The 17,815-nt window shown below is 43.0% G+C and overlaps 1 protein-coding gene across 1 annotated transcript in view; it reads left to right on the forward strand.

Moving 5' to 3' along the window:
* The first annotated feature begins 939 nt into the window (after nt 1-939).
* ANK3 (ankyrin 3) overlaps nt 940-17,815 on the forward strand; it is a 333,291-nt gene continuing 316,415 nt past the window's right edge. Inside the window, exon 1 of the mRNA XM_082855185.1 lies at nt 940-1,413. Coding sequence (XP_082711311.1) covers nt 1,300-1,413 — 114 coding nt within the window. The 5' untranslated portion in view covers nt 940-1,299. The remainder of the gene's footprint in view (nt 1,414-17,815) is intronic.

A 17,815-nucleotide genomic window follows, 5' to 3' on the forward strand; every position in this document is an offset into this window, starting at 1 on the left:
AGTCAAATGCACTGATCTCCAAAGTCAAGGGCTTTGAGTGTTAGAAGCACACACATGAAGTCTTTTCAATGAAGCATCATCTTTTTTCTTCCTGCTCATTTTCTGGGTGGATTTAGGTTTTCTCACCAGGACCTAAAAAGTTTTAGGTCCAGTCTGACATTTCAGCCATTTCTTGCTAAAGCTGTGTGGGTACCATGTGTTTGTGTGTGTGAACGGTTCCCGACTGAGTAAATTTCTTCCAGTGCGTGTGTCCATCCTAGCAGAAGATAGCCCAGCAGGCCTTGAGCACTGCTGCTACTTTATTTCACATCATGAATATTCAGAGGCTGCAGTCATTGAGGACTCAGGTGGCAAAAATAGTAAGGTGATGGAAGCACACCCTGACATGAACGCCAAGTCCACATTTCAGCGACTCAGAACCCCTGACTACAGCACAGATTTCCCATTCTCTGACCCTCGGACCTCAGGAGAGGGGTGTCCTGGGGACTCCTCTGAATCAGGCATCTGTTCCATACACCAACATGCTCACGGCTTGCTGTATGATGTTGTTTTTAAAAGACAACAGGCCCTTCTGTGCATCCTCCCCCATAAAATGCATTTAGGCTGATAGTTCAGCATAAAGGACACCCTGTTGAGACGGGCAATGCACGCATTGTTTTCCCCATCATGCAGTCAGTATCTCCCTAGCAAAATCGAGTGTTTTCTGTCAAATCTTATTTTATATATTTTGTCACCATCAGCAGTTACACTAAAGTAGGAACTGCTCCATTCTATTATGGGTTAAATTCTGCTCTGTGCAGACCTAGTGGTGATGTATAAATTGCAGCCCTGTCTTTTTTTCGAAGGATTCTAAAATAGGTTTTCAGAATTAGTGCTGGATTTTTGCTCCTGCATGTGTGGTGACTCTTGATTTTTTCCTTTCGGAGAAGCCTCCTTTGCAGCATTCCCCCTTCCGAGGAATCACTTAGACACTTCCAGCTGGTGGCAGGGGATACAGCCATAATACAGCTTCCTCTGTCCCAGCTGTCTTTTTCACTACGCTAAATGCATTACGATGGCTGCACTCTCGTGTAAGGGTTCAGGTAGAGGGAGGTGTAGGATTAAGTCTGGAGACCGCCGTTGGGGTTTTTAAGGCTTCAGCTTCCCCAGCATCTTGGCATTTTGAATGGCTTCCTGCTTCGGGTCCAAGGTTTCTCTCCACTGATTGAAATGCTGCTGGAAGCCTGATTAAAGGTGCCTGAAGATATCACCTTCTACCAGGAAGCCCTGCGTGCTTGAGAGGATCTTTTTCAATGCATTATGGCTCATGCAGCCTCACAATTAAAGAAAAACAGGGATTTAGAAATCAATGCTGAAGAAGAGACTGAGAAAAAAAGGAAACACCGCAAACGGTCCCGGGATCGGAAGAAAAAGGTAGCTATGTATGCCAGCGCCTAGATCTTGCCTGGATCCTTTTTGTTTTAATCTCCTCTTGGCATCCGTTAGAAGCTTTCGGGGCTATTTTTACATGCTGTGTGGAGTGTAAATTGGGTGTGTAAGTTGGGTGTGTAAGTCGGGAACAGATGATAGAAACCCTATGGCGGACAACCGGTGTAGGGTGGGCAAGACAAGGGAAGATTTTCTCCCGTGTGGGGATGATTGCAGTGCTCATGCGGAAGCCTTGCACTTTACACAGGCATGGGCACGCTTCCATGACACAGAAAGGAGTTGCAAGGGAGTTAAAAGGAGTTTCTTTCCAGCCTGGTCAAGGTGAAATGCACTGCGGTGGCTTAGGATTGAGGGAGAGGCTGGAGAACCAGCCTTTTTACTTCTTACAGTTCTGTCTCGTGGAAAAGGAGCTTTTGTGCTAGAAGTGTGTCACATGTGTGCGTTTCTCAGGCGGATCTGTGACCTTAAAGATGTGGCAGAAAAGTCACTTCCTGCTTTGGTTTTTTTTTTTTGGTTTGTTTGTTTGTTTCTTCTCTCCTTCTGCCTCTCGTTTCTATAAGGTACTTTTAGGTAGATTGTGCAATGGTCATAAACTGCTGGAAATAACTTTCTTTTGTTAAGTGCAGCGAAACCCAGAGAGGCTGGTCTTTCTCTGCTGGCTGGGAGCTATTATCCTGAAGGCAGGAATTCCCGTGACAGGGCAGGGACTTGCAGCCTTCAACACTGATTGCTTTAGATCAAAGCATGGGCATCGATCCTCCTCTACTGATGTTCCAATGCAAGGGAGCAAATAGGAGGACTATTCTAGGTCAGTTGTGTTTTATTACAGCCTGGGAGTGCTTACTGTTCGGTGGTTGTGCCCTTAAATATGACTCCTAGAAAGCGACCGGGGGAGTGAGGCCCCAAAGCACTTTTCTTCCTTGACAATTAATAAAAATTGACTAAAACTCTGTGACCTGAATAGGTCATAAAGCATTTTTATGTCTCTTTGTGAGAGTTCCCAAAGGAAAGATCATCTTCATTCGCTTTGAGCAGTGATGCCTGTGCTTTGCAAACGACATGCAGATTTCATCCGCCACATGCCCCTTTTCTCAGGAGTGAGCATGAATATTTTCGGTGCCTTTGCCATTTTCTTCCAAGCGTGGATCTAGAGAAGAAGCCCCTCTGCCTTTTGTTACCTGGCAGACTTTCTGAGACTGAGTTTGGAGGGCTGCAGTGGTTCTGCTGCAAGATGTTAAATATAGATGGTTCCTGCTTCAGGGTTCTTGTAAATAAACTTCTTGAACGTGTTTTCATGGAAGTACAAGCTTAAGTGAGGAAATTCTCCGCAAGTGTATTTCAACGCCTCGCACAGCAGAGCTGTTGTGAGATCGCCGTGGTTTGCTAGGTTCTGGTCTAATTTTACTGAAGTTAGGTTTGTCTGTGGGTTGGTCACTGTAGTTTTGACCCCTCTCTGCACATCTCCCCCCCACCCCAACTCCATGGTAAGCTAGCTTCTGAGAAACACGAGGCCAGGAACATACATCTGGATAAAGATACAGTTTCATCATTGATGTCGATAGTGTACTTAAGAGTTATTAGCCAAGCCAGGCTTATGGATAGCAGTTTCCTGTGGGAGCAGTGACAGGTCCGTTGCTTGTGCCCTGTCCCCTATTTGACTTGGAAGCAAAAGAGGGGAGGGGTGAGGCAAAGGGAGTTTCTGGGGTCACTGAGCTGAAGCAAATGCTTTGTGGACCAAAATGCTTGGTTATGAGTACAACAGAGTCTGTCCAATGTAAATCTCTTAGCAACCAGAAGGGAACATGGAGAAATATCAATATCGCTATTGTCAATGTGCAGGCAGATTTAAATGTTTTGTTCTTGGGGCACTCACAGAGGAGATCCAGAAAGGGGCTGGTGGACAACACTTCCATTGCTGTTGCGCTTGTTAATTCATAACACAATATAGTGTGTATATTCCCTATCAAAGGTACCTGTATTACAGAAGGTTTAGTATTCCTAGTCAAATGATCGCGTGGACTGCTTCTAATTTGCAAAGTTAAGATTAAACGACTTTGAAGACACAATCTAGATCTCCTTCCGTGACATAGCATATGCAACACTTACTCTCTCCAGAGTGAATTGTTTCAACTTCGAGTTTCTTTTTCCTACCTTTTCCTAAAATCCTAATTCAGGCTTCTGGGCTACTTTGTTGCATGTTGTCAGCCCCATGTCAGTTGGAAAAGCTGCTTTTAAATACGTTGTGGGTTGCTATGGGAATCACTGCTCGTCCTCATATGCAGAAATATCCTCTAGGATCTTTTAATTACATAAGGGAAGAGTGAGCACTCTCATAAAATCACCAAACACAGAAGAAAAACTTCAAGAGTATCTAGTTTATAAAATAAGGAATTTGACTCATGGTGCCCCTGCAGTTCAGGTTTGAACAAGCCGAAGGTGAACCTTTCTTGATTTTATCCTACAGTACGGGACGTTACTAAGCATTATAATCAAATCATAACACACGTGTCAAGTGAACATAGGATTCAGGTTTCATCAGTGCTTTTAAACCCAGTGAGTTGCACATTTGGATATTTTGAATATCGAGAACCATGAATAAGTGATTAGCTGTCAAAAAGTAGGAACTTCTAGGAATTTATAATTAGTTGAATTTTAATAATGATATATTTTCTTCTTGGCATCACAACTTTCGTGTCAAGAAAAAGAAAATCTTCCTGTTGGTTGAAAGGAAATTCGTCTAGATAGATGAACCCTTAATCATTTATCATCAAGTTTTCTCCTTTTAAGCAGAAAAAAAAAACGTTTCAATGCGTGTCTAGTATAAAAGTTCCTTACCCACACTGCCCTTCCCTGATGTATGTTCCCCTTCATCCTCCTTCTCTCCTGAGGGACTTAGTTTGGCAGCAAGTGGGAGGCATGACAAGGTAGACAGCACCTTTGGGCGGGTCCGTATTGGATCTATGCCCTCACTGAGCAACTTGCAGGGAGAAACTCTGTATCTCCTGCACCCAGCAGGTCCCTGGCGCACAGGTGGTGGTCAGTAGAGGGTCCAAGCCACCATGAACCCACAAGGGTTCGACTCACAAACGCTCTTCAGCCCCATATTTTCCTTGTTGCTGTTGGCGCCATATTACCTACATGGTTTGCCCTCTCTCCATATGAGCTGTAACATACATTTCAATATTGAGGAGTATTAGGAGAATCGACCTTTATTTATTCAGTATTTTTTAGGTAGGCTTGTATGTACTTAATACACCCTGTCCCAAAAAAAAGCAACAACTTTGAGGTGACCCATGAAAATTTATACTAAAAAAAAGAAACATTTATGGAATTCCCTTCTCTCTCTGTATGACTGACACAGGAATATACCAGGATAAAGTAGCAGTTAATTCTGTGATTAATATCCTTTCTGATATTAGTGTCAAACTCATACAGCTGTTCAGTGGCAAAGCAGGAGTGACTTTCACGGCTTCATTTCTGCATTCGTGCATTCATTCAGTAAATATTTATTGAGGGATTTCTGGCATCAGGCGTTGCATTCCCCATTGGAGACAAAGCTAAACAAGGCAGAGTGGCAACGGTATGGTAGCTCCCCGCAGAGCGGGGAGGAAGAGAAGAGCACCATTAAATACCCTACAGATAAGGAGCCACAGTAAGACCCCCAGTTCAACTCGAATGGGCTCACAGAAGGTTCTCAGCAGAGCTGAACCTTGGAGGAGGAGTGAGCGAGATAGACAAGCAGAAGGACAGGAATCCCAGGCCCACAGCTGTTCAAGTATGAGAGAACATTCAGGTGTGTGAGAAACGAACGGTATTTTGGAGAAAAGGGGACATGAGTATATGGCAGGAAAAATGGCTGGAAAAGTAGCCAGGGGCCAGATCACGAAAGTCTTTGTTTGCCATCGTACGGGATTGGAAATTAACCTGCTCAAAGGAGAGATGGACTTAAATCACCTTTGGTGGTGATGGTAGGGAGAGGAGACGGAAGAATTTTCTGAGTTTAGAACCATCCCTCAAGCATCAGTGTTGTAGACAGCAGCTGGGAAAGCCGTCAGGAAGCACCGATGGTGATGCAGGCATGAGAGATGCTGAGGGTCTGAACCAGGGCAGAGATGATGCCAATGGAGAAGCGGGTGTTGCGTACGAGAGATATTTAGAGGAAGACTCAGTAGAACTTGGCAGTGGGTTGTGTGTAGGATGTGAGAGGGAGAGATCGGATTCTAGGGTAACTGCCAAGTTTCTGGCTTGAAGCGGAAGATGAAGAATTAAATTTCCCAGATTCATTTCTTTTCTCCCAGGACATTTCTTGACCTCTTAAAAAATGCACCAGGTAGGGTGTTATTAAATTGCTTTTTTTAGGTGGAGGCTCATTTAATCTTCACAACAACCCTGCGAAGAAAGTATTTCTATTATCCCCATTTTACAGATGAGAAAACTGAGGCATGAGCCTTTAAGCTGTTCCCTCAAAGTCTCCACACTAATTCATGGTAGAGCTGAGATGGCAATTTCGGTAGCCTAACTCTCCAGGTGGTGGTCTTAACTACTACACTATACAGTGTATGTAGTTAATATTTCACAGCTCCACATCAAAGTGGGCTTGAGTCAGAGAATCTTCTAAAAGATAAGCTATTTTCTAAACATCTGGAACTTTGAATAACAGGCTTTATATCTCTAAGTAATCTAGTATCATAGTAAGTCTCTTTTTCTTACCCTCTGAAATAGATTTTAATGTTCTACGTTATGAATTTCTTTTTTTTTAATTTTGAAAAATAAAGTGAAAAATTACCAACACCAGGATATCAAATCCTCAAAGACACGTTGCTGTAAAAACATAACAGTGTCTTAGGCGCCAGCTGTATACCAGGCAGTGTGCGGAGTGAGTCCCATGGGTCATCCTATTTTTTTCTCACAACTTTTCTATGAGGCAGGTGTTATTTTCATCCCCATTTTTCATAGCTAAAACCACGGCTTAAAGAGACTAAGTACCTTGCCTGAGGTCATATGGTTAGTAACTGGAGGGCCTAGACTTCAACTTGGGTCATAGGACTTTGGAATCTGTCCGTCTGGGTTTATTGTAATGAAACTCCCTCAGTCTCTTTAAGAGTTAAAGCAACTGAAGGATTTGAGAACAGATTTCGGGAGAGCTGAACTACTGAGTGTGATCTCTTGCCACAGAAGCTTGGTGCCTCCTGACATCTTACAGGCTCTCCCGTGCCTGGTTACCTAGGTACCTGTGGCACCCGTGATGTGAGATGCCAGGCGAGGTGACGCATTTACTGCAGCACCTGGACTTTGGGGAAGAGGATTGTATGGACAAAGGGAACCTAGTCTGTTTCCTGCTTTGCTGAGTCCATAGACTCCAGACATCTAGGGAGCCCGGTTTCTCTCTCAACATACTTGACACTCTGCACTGTAATTATGTGTTTACGTGTGTGTCCTACCCAGGAAACTATGAGCTCCTTGAGGGCAGAGGTGGTATCGTACTCACCTATTACCAAACTGAGGCTTGCAGAGTAGGTGGTTCAGTGAGGGGTGGGGGGAAGGGAAGGGAGGGAGGGAGGAAGGTGGCTGGGTGGCTGGCAGGACGGGTGCGTGGGTGAGAGGCAGTATCATGCTTCGAAACGTGGACTGTAGGGTCAGACTGAGTTCAGGTGCTGGTGCTATCACTTGGCTGCTGTGTTCTTGGGGGATTTATTTAACCTTTGGATGCCTTAGTCTCTTCACCTGCAAAATGAAAACAATAATAGTATGTACTTAGCCACAGGGCTGTAATAAGATGTCAGTGAATTAGTATTGGAACAGCGCTTGGCACAGAGTAAGAGTCATAGAGTGGTAGTTGTTGTGTCTGTTCATAATGAACAGACACATAAACGGAAGAATGAATGGACTGTTTCCAACCTGAGGCTTCAAGAAGGATTGTGCCAACAAGTCAGCTCACTGAAGCGGGGCAGGTAAGCTCCCTATAGGAGCACATCGGGCTGCTGCCCTGTCTTCACTCTTCCCCATTTGGAAAGGGACGGATGGAAGAAGGCTTAGCTTCTTCTCTCATAGGCAAGGCTGTAAACCTTTGTCCTTTGGTCTGCCAGAGATTTAGGCGTCGGGAGGCAGTTCAGTAAGACTTGTCAGCCGACTGGTTCTCTGTGCTCTGTTACCATCACGGTACAATTTTTTTCCTCAGTAAAGTCATCTGTTCGTTAAAAAAAAAAAACAAAAAAAAACTTAATGCTATTAGATTAGAGCCCAAATAACTCATACCTTTATGCTGAACATAGATCAGGAATGATTTTATAGCAGTGTATCATAATGTGATTAATTATGCCTTCGAAATGATTGCTTATAACCTAGTACTACAAAATAAATGTATATAATACTCCTCCCCAATAAAGCCCAAGACTTAAGACACTGGCTTGCTCTTGATCAATTACCTTTATAACCAGTACAGGATCACGTTAGGGATAAATTCTACATTTATTAATGTCCAAATATGTTATTTTAAAGTTCTTTTTGTTAGTTTTGTCGCCGACATACTGCAGCGATTGAACTGTTTCTTCCTCACTCTCCAGGCCCTTGATCTTTTCTGTCTTTTAATTTTCCTTTGGCATGATGGTATATTATTGTGTGTGTATGTGTGTTTTATTGAATTTCAATGTGGAAAAGTGTTACCTTTTCATAGGTATGCTTGAGGAAAATGAGGATTTGGCAGTGTTTTAAGTTCTTTACAGTTATAAGAAAAGTTTGCATCAATCATATCACATTTTACCTGCATCTGTTCATTTAATACAAATGTATTGTGCACCTCCATTGTGCCTGTCCCTGTACGGGGAACTGGTAAGATAAAGGATGGAAGCTGTAGGTCCATCTGCTTGTTCTCTTTGGGATTCTGCTTGTATTACTCTACACAGGTCGGGATGAAGGACTGAAGTAGAAAATGAGTATTTTTTAGTGGGCCTCCAGTGTGCTGAGTGCCTCTTGCATTCCTCATCTTATCTGAATTTATGTCAATACTATTCCATAATGTTATCCACATGTACAGAGGTATTAGCCTAAGCTTAAGTTTGTTATGTAACTTGCCTCAGTTACAGAAATAGCTGGGCTTAAGGCCAGGGTCTCTGTGGTTGTAAGTCCCTTGCTTGGGCCATCAGAACCTCTACAGAAGGGAGGTTCTTATTAATAGACATCTATGGTGAATTCTTATGTCAAGAGAAGAGTTATCACCTTTGAAATGTTAAAAGTTATTTAGTAATTGGGATTTTCATAAATTAATCATTTAAATTTAACTGCAAAGTCTAAATGTTGTGTAAACCATTACACTTAAGTTAGTGTAATTCTACATTTAAAAGAATTTTTAAGGGAAATTCAGTCACTGGAAATAAAAAGAATCATTAGCTTATACCTATTGACTAATATATAGGTTAAATATTGAAAGAGAATGTCTAAATACAATGTTACACTGTCAGTTACACAATCCAAACTTTATTCTAGAGATATTTCTATAGAAAGGTAACATTTGGAAACAAGCAGTCTGCTCTAATTTTACCCAAATTGTTGTTTCTAGTTTGTACAAATGAAAAGCAGAAGAGTTGAAAGCAAAGCAATGGAAATAAAGCTTGAATCTTTTACATATAAATCACATTTTTCTGGCGCTTATCCCATTCACTCAAGATTATGCTTTCCTGGGCCCAAAGTGGTGTCATGAACTAGAAAAGTCCATCATTGCCAAATATAGGAGCTGCCTATAAAATGTGTAGATTTCAATTTAGATTTAGTTGGTTCCAGTGAATTATTTCTCAGTCTTAGGTGGCCTTCCACTAATGAGGATCATATCACCAGTTCCGTTTGAATTTAGATGAAGCCCATGAGAATGGGTAGAGACTAATGTTCATATCTGCCAGCTCTGGGACTTGCCTTTAGGCAGAACAAAAGGCAACTCGCACCATCACCATATGAGAAGGATATGCGGATTGCGTGGAAAAGGAGTGGGAGAGAAGGGTTGGCTAGAGAGGGCTGGATGGAAAGAAGCCCAAGATTTTCTAGTGACTGGAAGTCAGTGACATGGAAACATTTATAATTTACATGTAGATGCCCAAGACCCTTGTGATGTTAATATAAACAGTATTCTTTTATCCTAATGAAAGATAATTTTGTAAGAACTCTAGACAGTGGAAGAGGTAAATGGTCAATTTTGTTTAGTAGAGGATTAAAAACAAATAAAGCAGGCAAGCAATAAGGAGAAAGATGTGGGGAGAGGGCTAAGTACTACAGTTCATGGTTCCGGAAAGAATGCACTTTGGGGCTAGATGTGAGTTCACATGGCAGCCACTTCTGATTAGCTGTGTGGCCTTAAACTGAATTTCTTTGGGCTTCAGTTTCTACCTTGGTCAAATGGGGCTATTAATCCTTTACTTGCATACATATCATTAAGAGTAGAAATACCGTAAAGGCGTTTTGCCAAGTTCCTGGCATAAAGGGAGCCCTTACGAGGTCTCCTAGCTTCCCATATAGTGTGGGCTCTCAAATGTAATCAAGTGACTGTAGCCAAGAAGCGGGCAGAGGAACTGAGAAAAAAAAAAGGGGGAACGTTTTGAAGAAGCTTTACACCCAGGAAGTATTCAAATTATTTGATGAATGAAATTTTACTCATAGACTTGTATCCTCAAACAGTCATTTGAGTCCTGCAGTTCAGCTCTTTGCAAACTTTTCTGTAGCCCTCAGGGAGTTGACATCTGTCATTTTGAGAAATCCTCCCAAAGACTCATATGTTAAATACATTTTCCATTCATTAACACTATTATTAATTAGCTTCTCTCAGTAGTTAAATGATAGCCTAGGTAGATATTAAAGAAAGCTTAAGAACCATATGTACAGATAGAGGTATCAGGTAATTCTTTTAGCAAATGAACTTTATTTTGCTGATTTGGGCATGAAGGTTGAAATATTTATAGAGGGGAAGTACTTAATTGGGCTGAATGAAACAATCTTCACTGGAGAGTTTATACGTTATAATTAATGAGAAGAAACAAAACGTTACCTGTACAATATGTCTATAAGATACATATGCTGTATTTCATTACCAGGTAAATTATCACCCCTTCTAGGGAGCATGGCCATTAAAGAGAGTTGCAGGATAGCTGGGGACCGAAGGAAGAGTGGATAATCTGGCCAGTATAAAGCCATCACCTTTTATACCTGGTTTCAGAACCCAAAGCGGCCTGTGGACTGTCTTCCTTTTCCAGCACATTCTCTTCTCCCTGCTTTCGCACACTGCCACCGGGAAGGGCCTCTACCATTTTCAGTCAGACACAGCATGTTACCCTGCCTTGGACCAGATTGGCCCAGTTCAGTATCTGCCACTAAGAATTACCTGTGTGTTTAAACTCTCTCCTTCACCCTAAACCAAATAGAAAAACCGGACCTGAAATCTGGACTTCTCTCCTAAGACATTTTTATTAAAGACTCTATGTGATTTTTTTTCACTTTTTGAAGAGGACTGTACAGTGAGATACTGAACAGCAAAAGTATATGGAATATAATTTACCCTTTCATTTATCGAGCTATAATTCATTGAGGAACTACCGTGGGCCGGGCAGTCTATCAAGTGCTTTGAGTATCGTATTGAATCCTCATGCATGGGTGGTATTATCCTCATTCTCTGTATTAGGGGAGTTACACTCTGAAAGTTTCAGCAAGCCCAGGCTTGCACAATTGGCAAGTATAAACCTCGAGTTCAAACCCAGATCAGCCTGATCACAATTTTCCCGGAATACTGAAATCAGTCTTTCCTGGACTACGGGATGCCTTGCTGGGGTTTCTGCCCCCTAGAAAATTCCTAATAGGATGCTTCTTGTGATTCATCTCTTCCCCCACCAAAAGAAAAGTGCAAAATGGGGCATGGCGCATGGGAGGCTGGTAATATTGAATGTGATAAATCAATTTACGTAACTTCAAGCCACTTTCACTTCACACATTGACTTGAAATGCATCCTACCTTAACAAAATCATAATCGTGCTAATGGTACAATAAAGTAATGTAAATATAATTAATTCCCAAGTGTTGATATTTTCCAAGATAAGCAGTGAAATCATTTTGTGTTGGCTAATTTCTTGGGTTTTGAAATGAGTATATTCCCACGTGTTTGCTGATGCCTTCCATCTCATGCTTATCATTTTTTTAATAAGAAAACTGTGGAAGAAGCTGGCTTTAAATAACCCACTCAGGGCCTCAAAACAGATGAAATTTCAGAGATTAAAAATTGAAATACGGTTTGTAGGATGGTAAGAAATTAACACCAACATCAAACATCTACTTCAGCTGATGACATAGACAAAATGTTAGAATTTGAGTCACCATTGCTTTGCCAGATTCTTTTGTCATCATCAGGAGAGAAAAGGTCTCTTAGGCCTTATGAAGTGATACTCCTTTTTGTCCTTGACAATAAGAACAATGGGTAAAAATCTTTAATTTGAGGAGGGGAGTTGGTAAAAATCGGAGTCTCCAAAAACTGTATTAGTTAGAATAGATGATTTTAGGCTTTACTAGCGAGCCTCAGAGTGAATCAACAGGAAACTCACTAGCAAAAGTTAGGTTCCAACAAGGTCCTGCGGTATAGCACAGGGAACTCTGCTCAATGTTTTGTGGCAGCCTGGATGGGAGGGGAGTTTGGGGGAGAACGGATACATGTATATGTATGGCTGAGTCACTTTGCTGTGCAACTGAAACTATCACAACATTGTTAATCGGCTATACTCCAGTATAAAATAAAAAGTGAGGTTCCATTTACAGTAAACTAATTGGTAGGTGCCAAAGGCTGTTATCTCTGTTAATACTTACATGAACCCTCTGAGTTAGGTGGCTTTATTCTCATTTTGCAGATCAGGGAATGAGGCTCAGACATTGAATCTATAAGTAACAGAGAGCAAAAAGGAGAGGCAGAACCTGAACCATGGCTGTCAGACTCGAAGGCCTTCCCCCACCCCTAGTTCACCGTTCTGCCTACAGATTATTCACCAGTCATATAATCTTCTCGCATTTGGAGAAGTCTTTTACTTTCATTTTTCGTTAGTTTACTTTCTAATCAGTTTCTAAATCATTTTCATGCCTCCCTGTCGCCAATGTTATCAGTCATTTGTTTTATGTGGTAAGTACTAGATAAGAAGTGCTTTTTAAATAATGATGCATGACTTAAGCTCTATGTTTTTACCTTCCAGTGTTACACGGGGACTTTAAGTATTATTGCAAAGCACAGCAATTTTGAATCAGGTACAAAAAGATCATAACTGACATTCGCACCATGGATTTCCAATAGTCCAGGGAAGCAGCATTTGTCCAAGCCATGACCTTGAACAGTGCATTTTGTTTTCTATTAGTAAATCCTCAACATGTCCAGTCTCATAATTCCCGGCTACATTCCTGCTACCTGGCTGCTGAGAGGTGAAGGAGAGAGGATGTGCTGGAAGGTTCTGAGGTCACTGAACCCCACACTGCCCACTGCTCCCTCCCTCTCCTGTGAAGACCTGCTGTCCCTGTGTGCAAGTGGCTCGGTCACGGCCGCCTAATTCAACAACATCATGAGTATATTTACTTAGCTCTGTCAACACTCAAAATATATTTGCCCGCCCTAAAGTAACAGGAGGATAACCATACTGATGTTTAAAAATGCTGAATGCAGGGCTTCCCTGGTGGCACAGTGGTTGAGGGTCCGCCTGCCGATGCGGAGGGCACGGGTTTGTGCCCCGGTCCGGGAAGATCCCACGTGCCGCGGAGCGGTTGGGCCCCGTGAGCCATGGCCGCTGAGCCTGCACATCCGGAGCCTGTGCTCCGCAACAGGAGAGGCCACAGGAGTGAGAGGCCCGCGTACCGCAAAAAAAAAAAAAAAAAAAACTGCTGAATGCAGTTAATTTCTTCCCTTTGAAGAATGGCCATTGTTCACGATCCCCGCTTTCCTAGGCCTCTTCGGCTGGCGTCGTTCTTTGCCATCTAAAAATAAATGGTTTCGTTATGCACATTGATTCCATCCACATTCATTCCAAATGGAATTAATGCATTCATACTGGTAATTCAGGCATGTGAAATGCACATATTCGCTTGTCTTCATTAGTGATCACCATCATCCTTCTCATTTCCAGTCTGTGATTCTTTTCAGAAGGTTTTGATTGTGCCTTGTCTTAGCTGAAATGGGATCTTTGAGGGTGACCATGAATACCTTGAAAATAGGCATTTTCCCTGGTGACTGTGTTATGACCTGGTTAACGTGAGCCCTGGCGGAGATTCTCTGCAGACATTTGGTGTGGTTAGGACAGCCGGGCTTTCTCTTGTTCCTCTGCGTGTGGGTCCAGATCCTGGTCTTTTTCCGAGCTTTCCATGGAGGAGCCTTGTCTTCACTGGCTGGCTGTCCTTGGATTTTACATAACACATTTTAGTGGATTCTCTGTGGGATAAGATTAAAATAATTATGTAGCCATCCATTTGGCCTTTGCGGAGCATGACCTTTTTATTTTCTGGTGGATTAGTTAGGATTTGGTTTGCAGTGTCAGGAAGGGAGAGTGTTCTTAGGTGCATTCGGCATTCTGGGCTTTGACCTGCTTTCCTATTTCCTAGAGCTTCATTTCAGCTTTAGTGGAACCTAAATGATTAATACGATCTGTGCTGTGTCTGCCTATAGTGCTTAATCCAGCCTCTTTTTTTTTTTTTTTAAGTGCTGTTGGGGATCTCTGAAATAATAGGAAAACTGATTTTCTGTGGAAAGAGCGAATGGTCTGGTTGTGAGCTGTGGAGTCACACAGGCTTGGATTTGAATCTCACCACTGTCACTTCTTTGCTGAGTAGTCTCAAGGTGGTGACTTAACCTCTCTGAGCCTCCGTGCCCTCTGCCTTAATAACACCTAGTGCAAAGAGAGGTTATGAAGACAAAATTAAATTGATCATGAAGTATCTGGCACAGAGCAGTGATTCAACGAATGTTAATTCCTCCCACTTCCCCACTCCTTTCCTCTTTCCCTGGTCCACTTGGAAGAAATGAGAGTCTTGTTCTAGCCTGAGCATATTTAGTGAGAGTTGTCAGTTAAAATGGGGAACTTAAGTTTGCTGAAGTTAATTATAAAGCAGGGGGTAAAAAGTAAAGAGTATATGTGTATGTAGAGAAAAAAATAGATATTTATATAAAATGTAATAATAATTTTTTTTTTTTTTTTTTTTTTTTTTTTGCTGTATACGGGCCTCTCACTGGTGTGGCCTCTCCCGTTGCGGAGCACAGGCTCCGGACGCGCAGACTCAGTGGCTGTGGCTCATGGGCCCAGCCGCTCTGCGGCATGTGGGATCTTCCCGGACCGGGGCACGAACCCGTGTCCCCTGCATCAGCAGGTGGACTCTCAACCACTGCGCCACCAGGGAAGCCCTGTAATAATAATTTTATATTTACATCTATATTATATATTCTCTCTATACGTATACATTTCATATATATATATATATATATATATATATATATATATATTCATTCCATAGGTAGACAGATTCCACAGAGGACAGTTAAACCCGGAGCCAGATTTCATTAGTTTCCATTAGGAAGAAATGTGGTTTGTGGCTAGAGCATTGAAGGTGGTCACTGAAGGTGGTGTGGGACACTGGGGTCCTTGGGAGGTGCAGGGCTTTCTCAAGATCACTCAGCACGGGGCACCCAACATCTAACGCAGGTGTCTCCGTCTGCTTGGTAGACTTGCCAGGCTGAGTGAGAATCCAGTCCTTTTCCCTGGGTCGGCCTTCATGGGTTTACCTTTGCCTTCCCGTTAAAGGTCTCGCACTGGTAGCTGCTCCTTGGCTCCCGGAGTGAAATCCACCTGGAGGAAAGCAGCCAGTGCAAGTTCAGTTTTAGCGACTCTCCTCTAAGTGTGTCAGAGCCTGTCTCTGATACACGTTTCCCAGGGACAAAGAAAGAGATGTAGGCAAACCACGGACAGACAGGGTGTCTTGCTAAATATTACTGTCCAATCACAGAAGACTTGTTTGAGAGCCTTTGACAGTATTTAATGCCTGTTGTGCCACTTTTACCCCCTGCTGTATTACTTGTCATCTCCTAGGATGTTCTCTGAGTCCTTTTAGTTATTCTTACCGTGTAAATCATTGCTGTCCATTGTAAACACGACATTCCACACAGGGAGGCCAAGATCACCCTGAGAGCATTACTGGGACCTTTTTGAAATATGTCTTCCCAGTCTTTTTCTGTGCGTGGATATACTTAGTGTCTTCTTTCCTCTTTCTTTCCCTTTTCTTCCTTTCCTTCTCTTGCCCTTTTTCCCCAGAATTAATAGAAATGAGGCAATAGCGGTATCTCCTATCTTGTGACCTCATTTTTTTCTCACTGAACAATACAATATGAACGTATGTTCATGTCAATAAATATATTTCTGTAAGGCTTTCAGTGGATCTATACAGTCTCCTACTTAACGGATGTACCACATTGTATCCAACTGATCTCTTTTTTTACTATATTGAGTTCATTTCAATTTTTGTTCTTATGAAAAATGGCACAAAGGACAGTGCAGCTTCATCTTTTCCTGAAACCACAGTGTTCTCATTTTCCGTTCTTCTTATTTCTGGTGGTTCCTTAGCATCACATTCAGGGTCCTCCGTTCTCAAACCAGAGCCAGCATCTGCAACGTCATTTTCCACAGATCCACTAGTTAAGCCTGGTTCTAGCTGGAATGACTCTCTTTCCCGCTTCCCAGAGCATGTTCCTCTTTCCCGCCACGGATCTTCATGTCGCTCTGCCTGCACTATCTCCTTCCCCCCTTCCCCTTCCAAGTGCCAGGGCTCATCTCCAAACCCACCTTCTTCCTGGGACACTGGTTCACCAGCTGGAAGTCGTCTCTTTCCTCTTAACTATTACAACTCTTTGTACCTCTTAGGAAACTTAAGATACTCTCCATGAAATTACAGTCTTTCGTAAATGAATGCCTCTCGATGAAAAGTTACAAGTCTTGATTTTGAATCTTGGCAAGGCCCGTAAGTCTGCAACTTCAGCTGCTTTTTCCTTGCAGTTCATATGGAGGCCCGTGGCACAGTGCTATGGAGAGGACTTCCCAGCTCCCAGCGTTCTCTCACGCCCCTGCTGGACTACAGATTCCTTGGATCCAGACCATTACTGATTGGTAGCACGTCCTCCCCAGGCCCCCTTGGCCCTGTCCTGTTAAATGAATAAATGGCAGTGACCACACAGCTCTCTGCCCAGGGCTCTGTGCCCTTCCTCCAGCCTTCAGTTGAAAGTTCTTAGGCCCATGGCTCTTAACTGGCCAGAGAAGAGGCCACGTCACATTTCACCTTGGGATAGTGTGACCAGCCAGCCTGTTTTGTCCAGGACCGAGGGGTTCCCCAGCGTGTAGGACTTTCAGTGCTGAAATTGGGACAGCCCTGCCCGTCTCCCCAGGGGTGTATTAGAATTGATAGAACATGGCTGGGGAAGGGGGTGGGGGTCTAATGGTAGAGCAAGGGGGAGGCCCTCGGTGCCCCCTGTCTCTAAAACCCTCTCAGCCTTGCTTCCTCTGAGGGGCTTGCCTTCCATCTCTAATTATGACGTCACTTTCTCCTCTGGAGTCACGTTCCCATTTTTTAATTTCCAGTGTCTTCAGTGGGCGTTATTTCTTCCTGAATTTTCTCCCATCTCCTGATTGTCTAAGCACAGTGGGCCATTCCACATGCTGTGTGCGCCAGAGCAAGTACAGGAAAGCTTTGGGAAACAACTCGTGCTTTCATCACACAGCGCCTCGCCTCGGACCCAGCCGCTTGTGCCCGGCTTTTCCCCCTCCGCCTCTTCAACGCCCTGGACCGTGTATTGCACTCACCTGCTTGTTCGGAGCGTTCCCAACTCTGACTTGCCAAAGCTGTCTCCTCCCCCGCCCACCTGAGCCCAGGGAAGGACACCCCAACCTGCCAGCAGTCTCATCCCTGGAGAAGCCCTGGCCCGGTTGCCACTTTCCACCATGTAATGGGGCATGGACACAGACAGAAAGAACTTTACTACTTTTCAATTTAACTCTGGTTTAGCGTTTCACATCCTAGTCAGAGGGAAGCTACCATTGCTTTTTCAGGAAACGTTTAGATGGGGGCCGCTGTGGATCGACATAAATGTTACACGTGTGGGAGACTCACATCGTCCTGTGATTTACATGATTAAGATAACAAACGGGATTGTTTACAACAAGTTGAAGTACTGAGTTTAAAAATTCATTTATCGTGCCTCCATTTTCATACCAATCACTCAAATCATATATAATGGATTAGAAGTGACTTTTTTGGACTGTAGATTAAAATATATGATTCAGTCACTTCACTTCATTAGAAGGAATAAATGATTTCATTTCAATTCAATGAAGAGCTACTGTGGAAATCTAAATT

Source organism: Leucopleurus acutus, assembly GCF_964270905.1.
Source record: "Leucopleurus acutus genome assembly, chromosome: 14".
NCBI classification, from domain to species: Eukaryota; Metazoa; Chordata; class Mammalia; order Artiodactyla; family Delphinidae; genus Leucopleurus; species Leucopleurus acutus.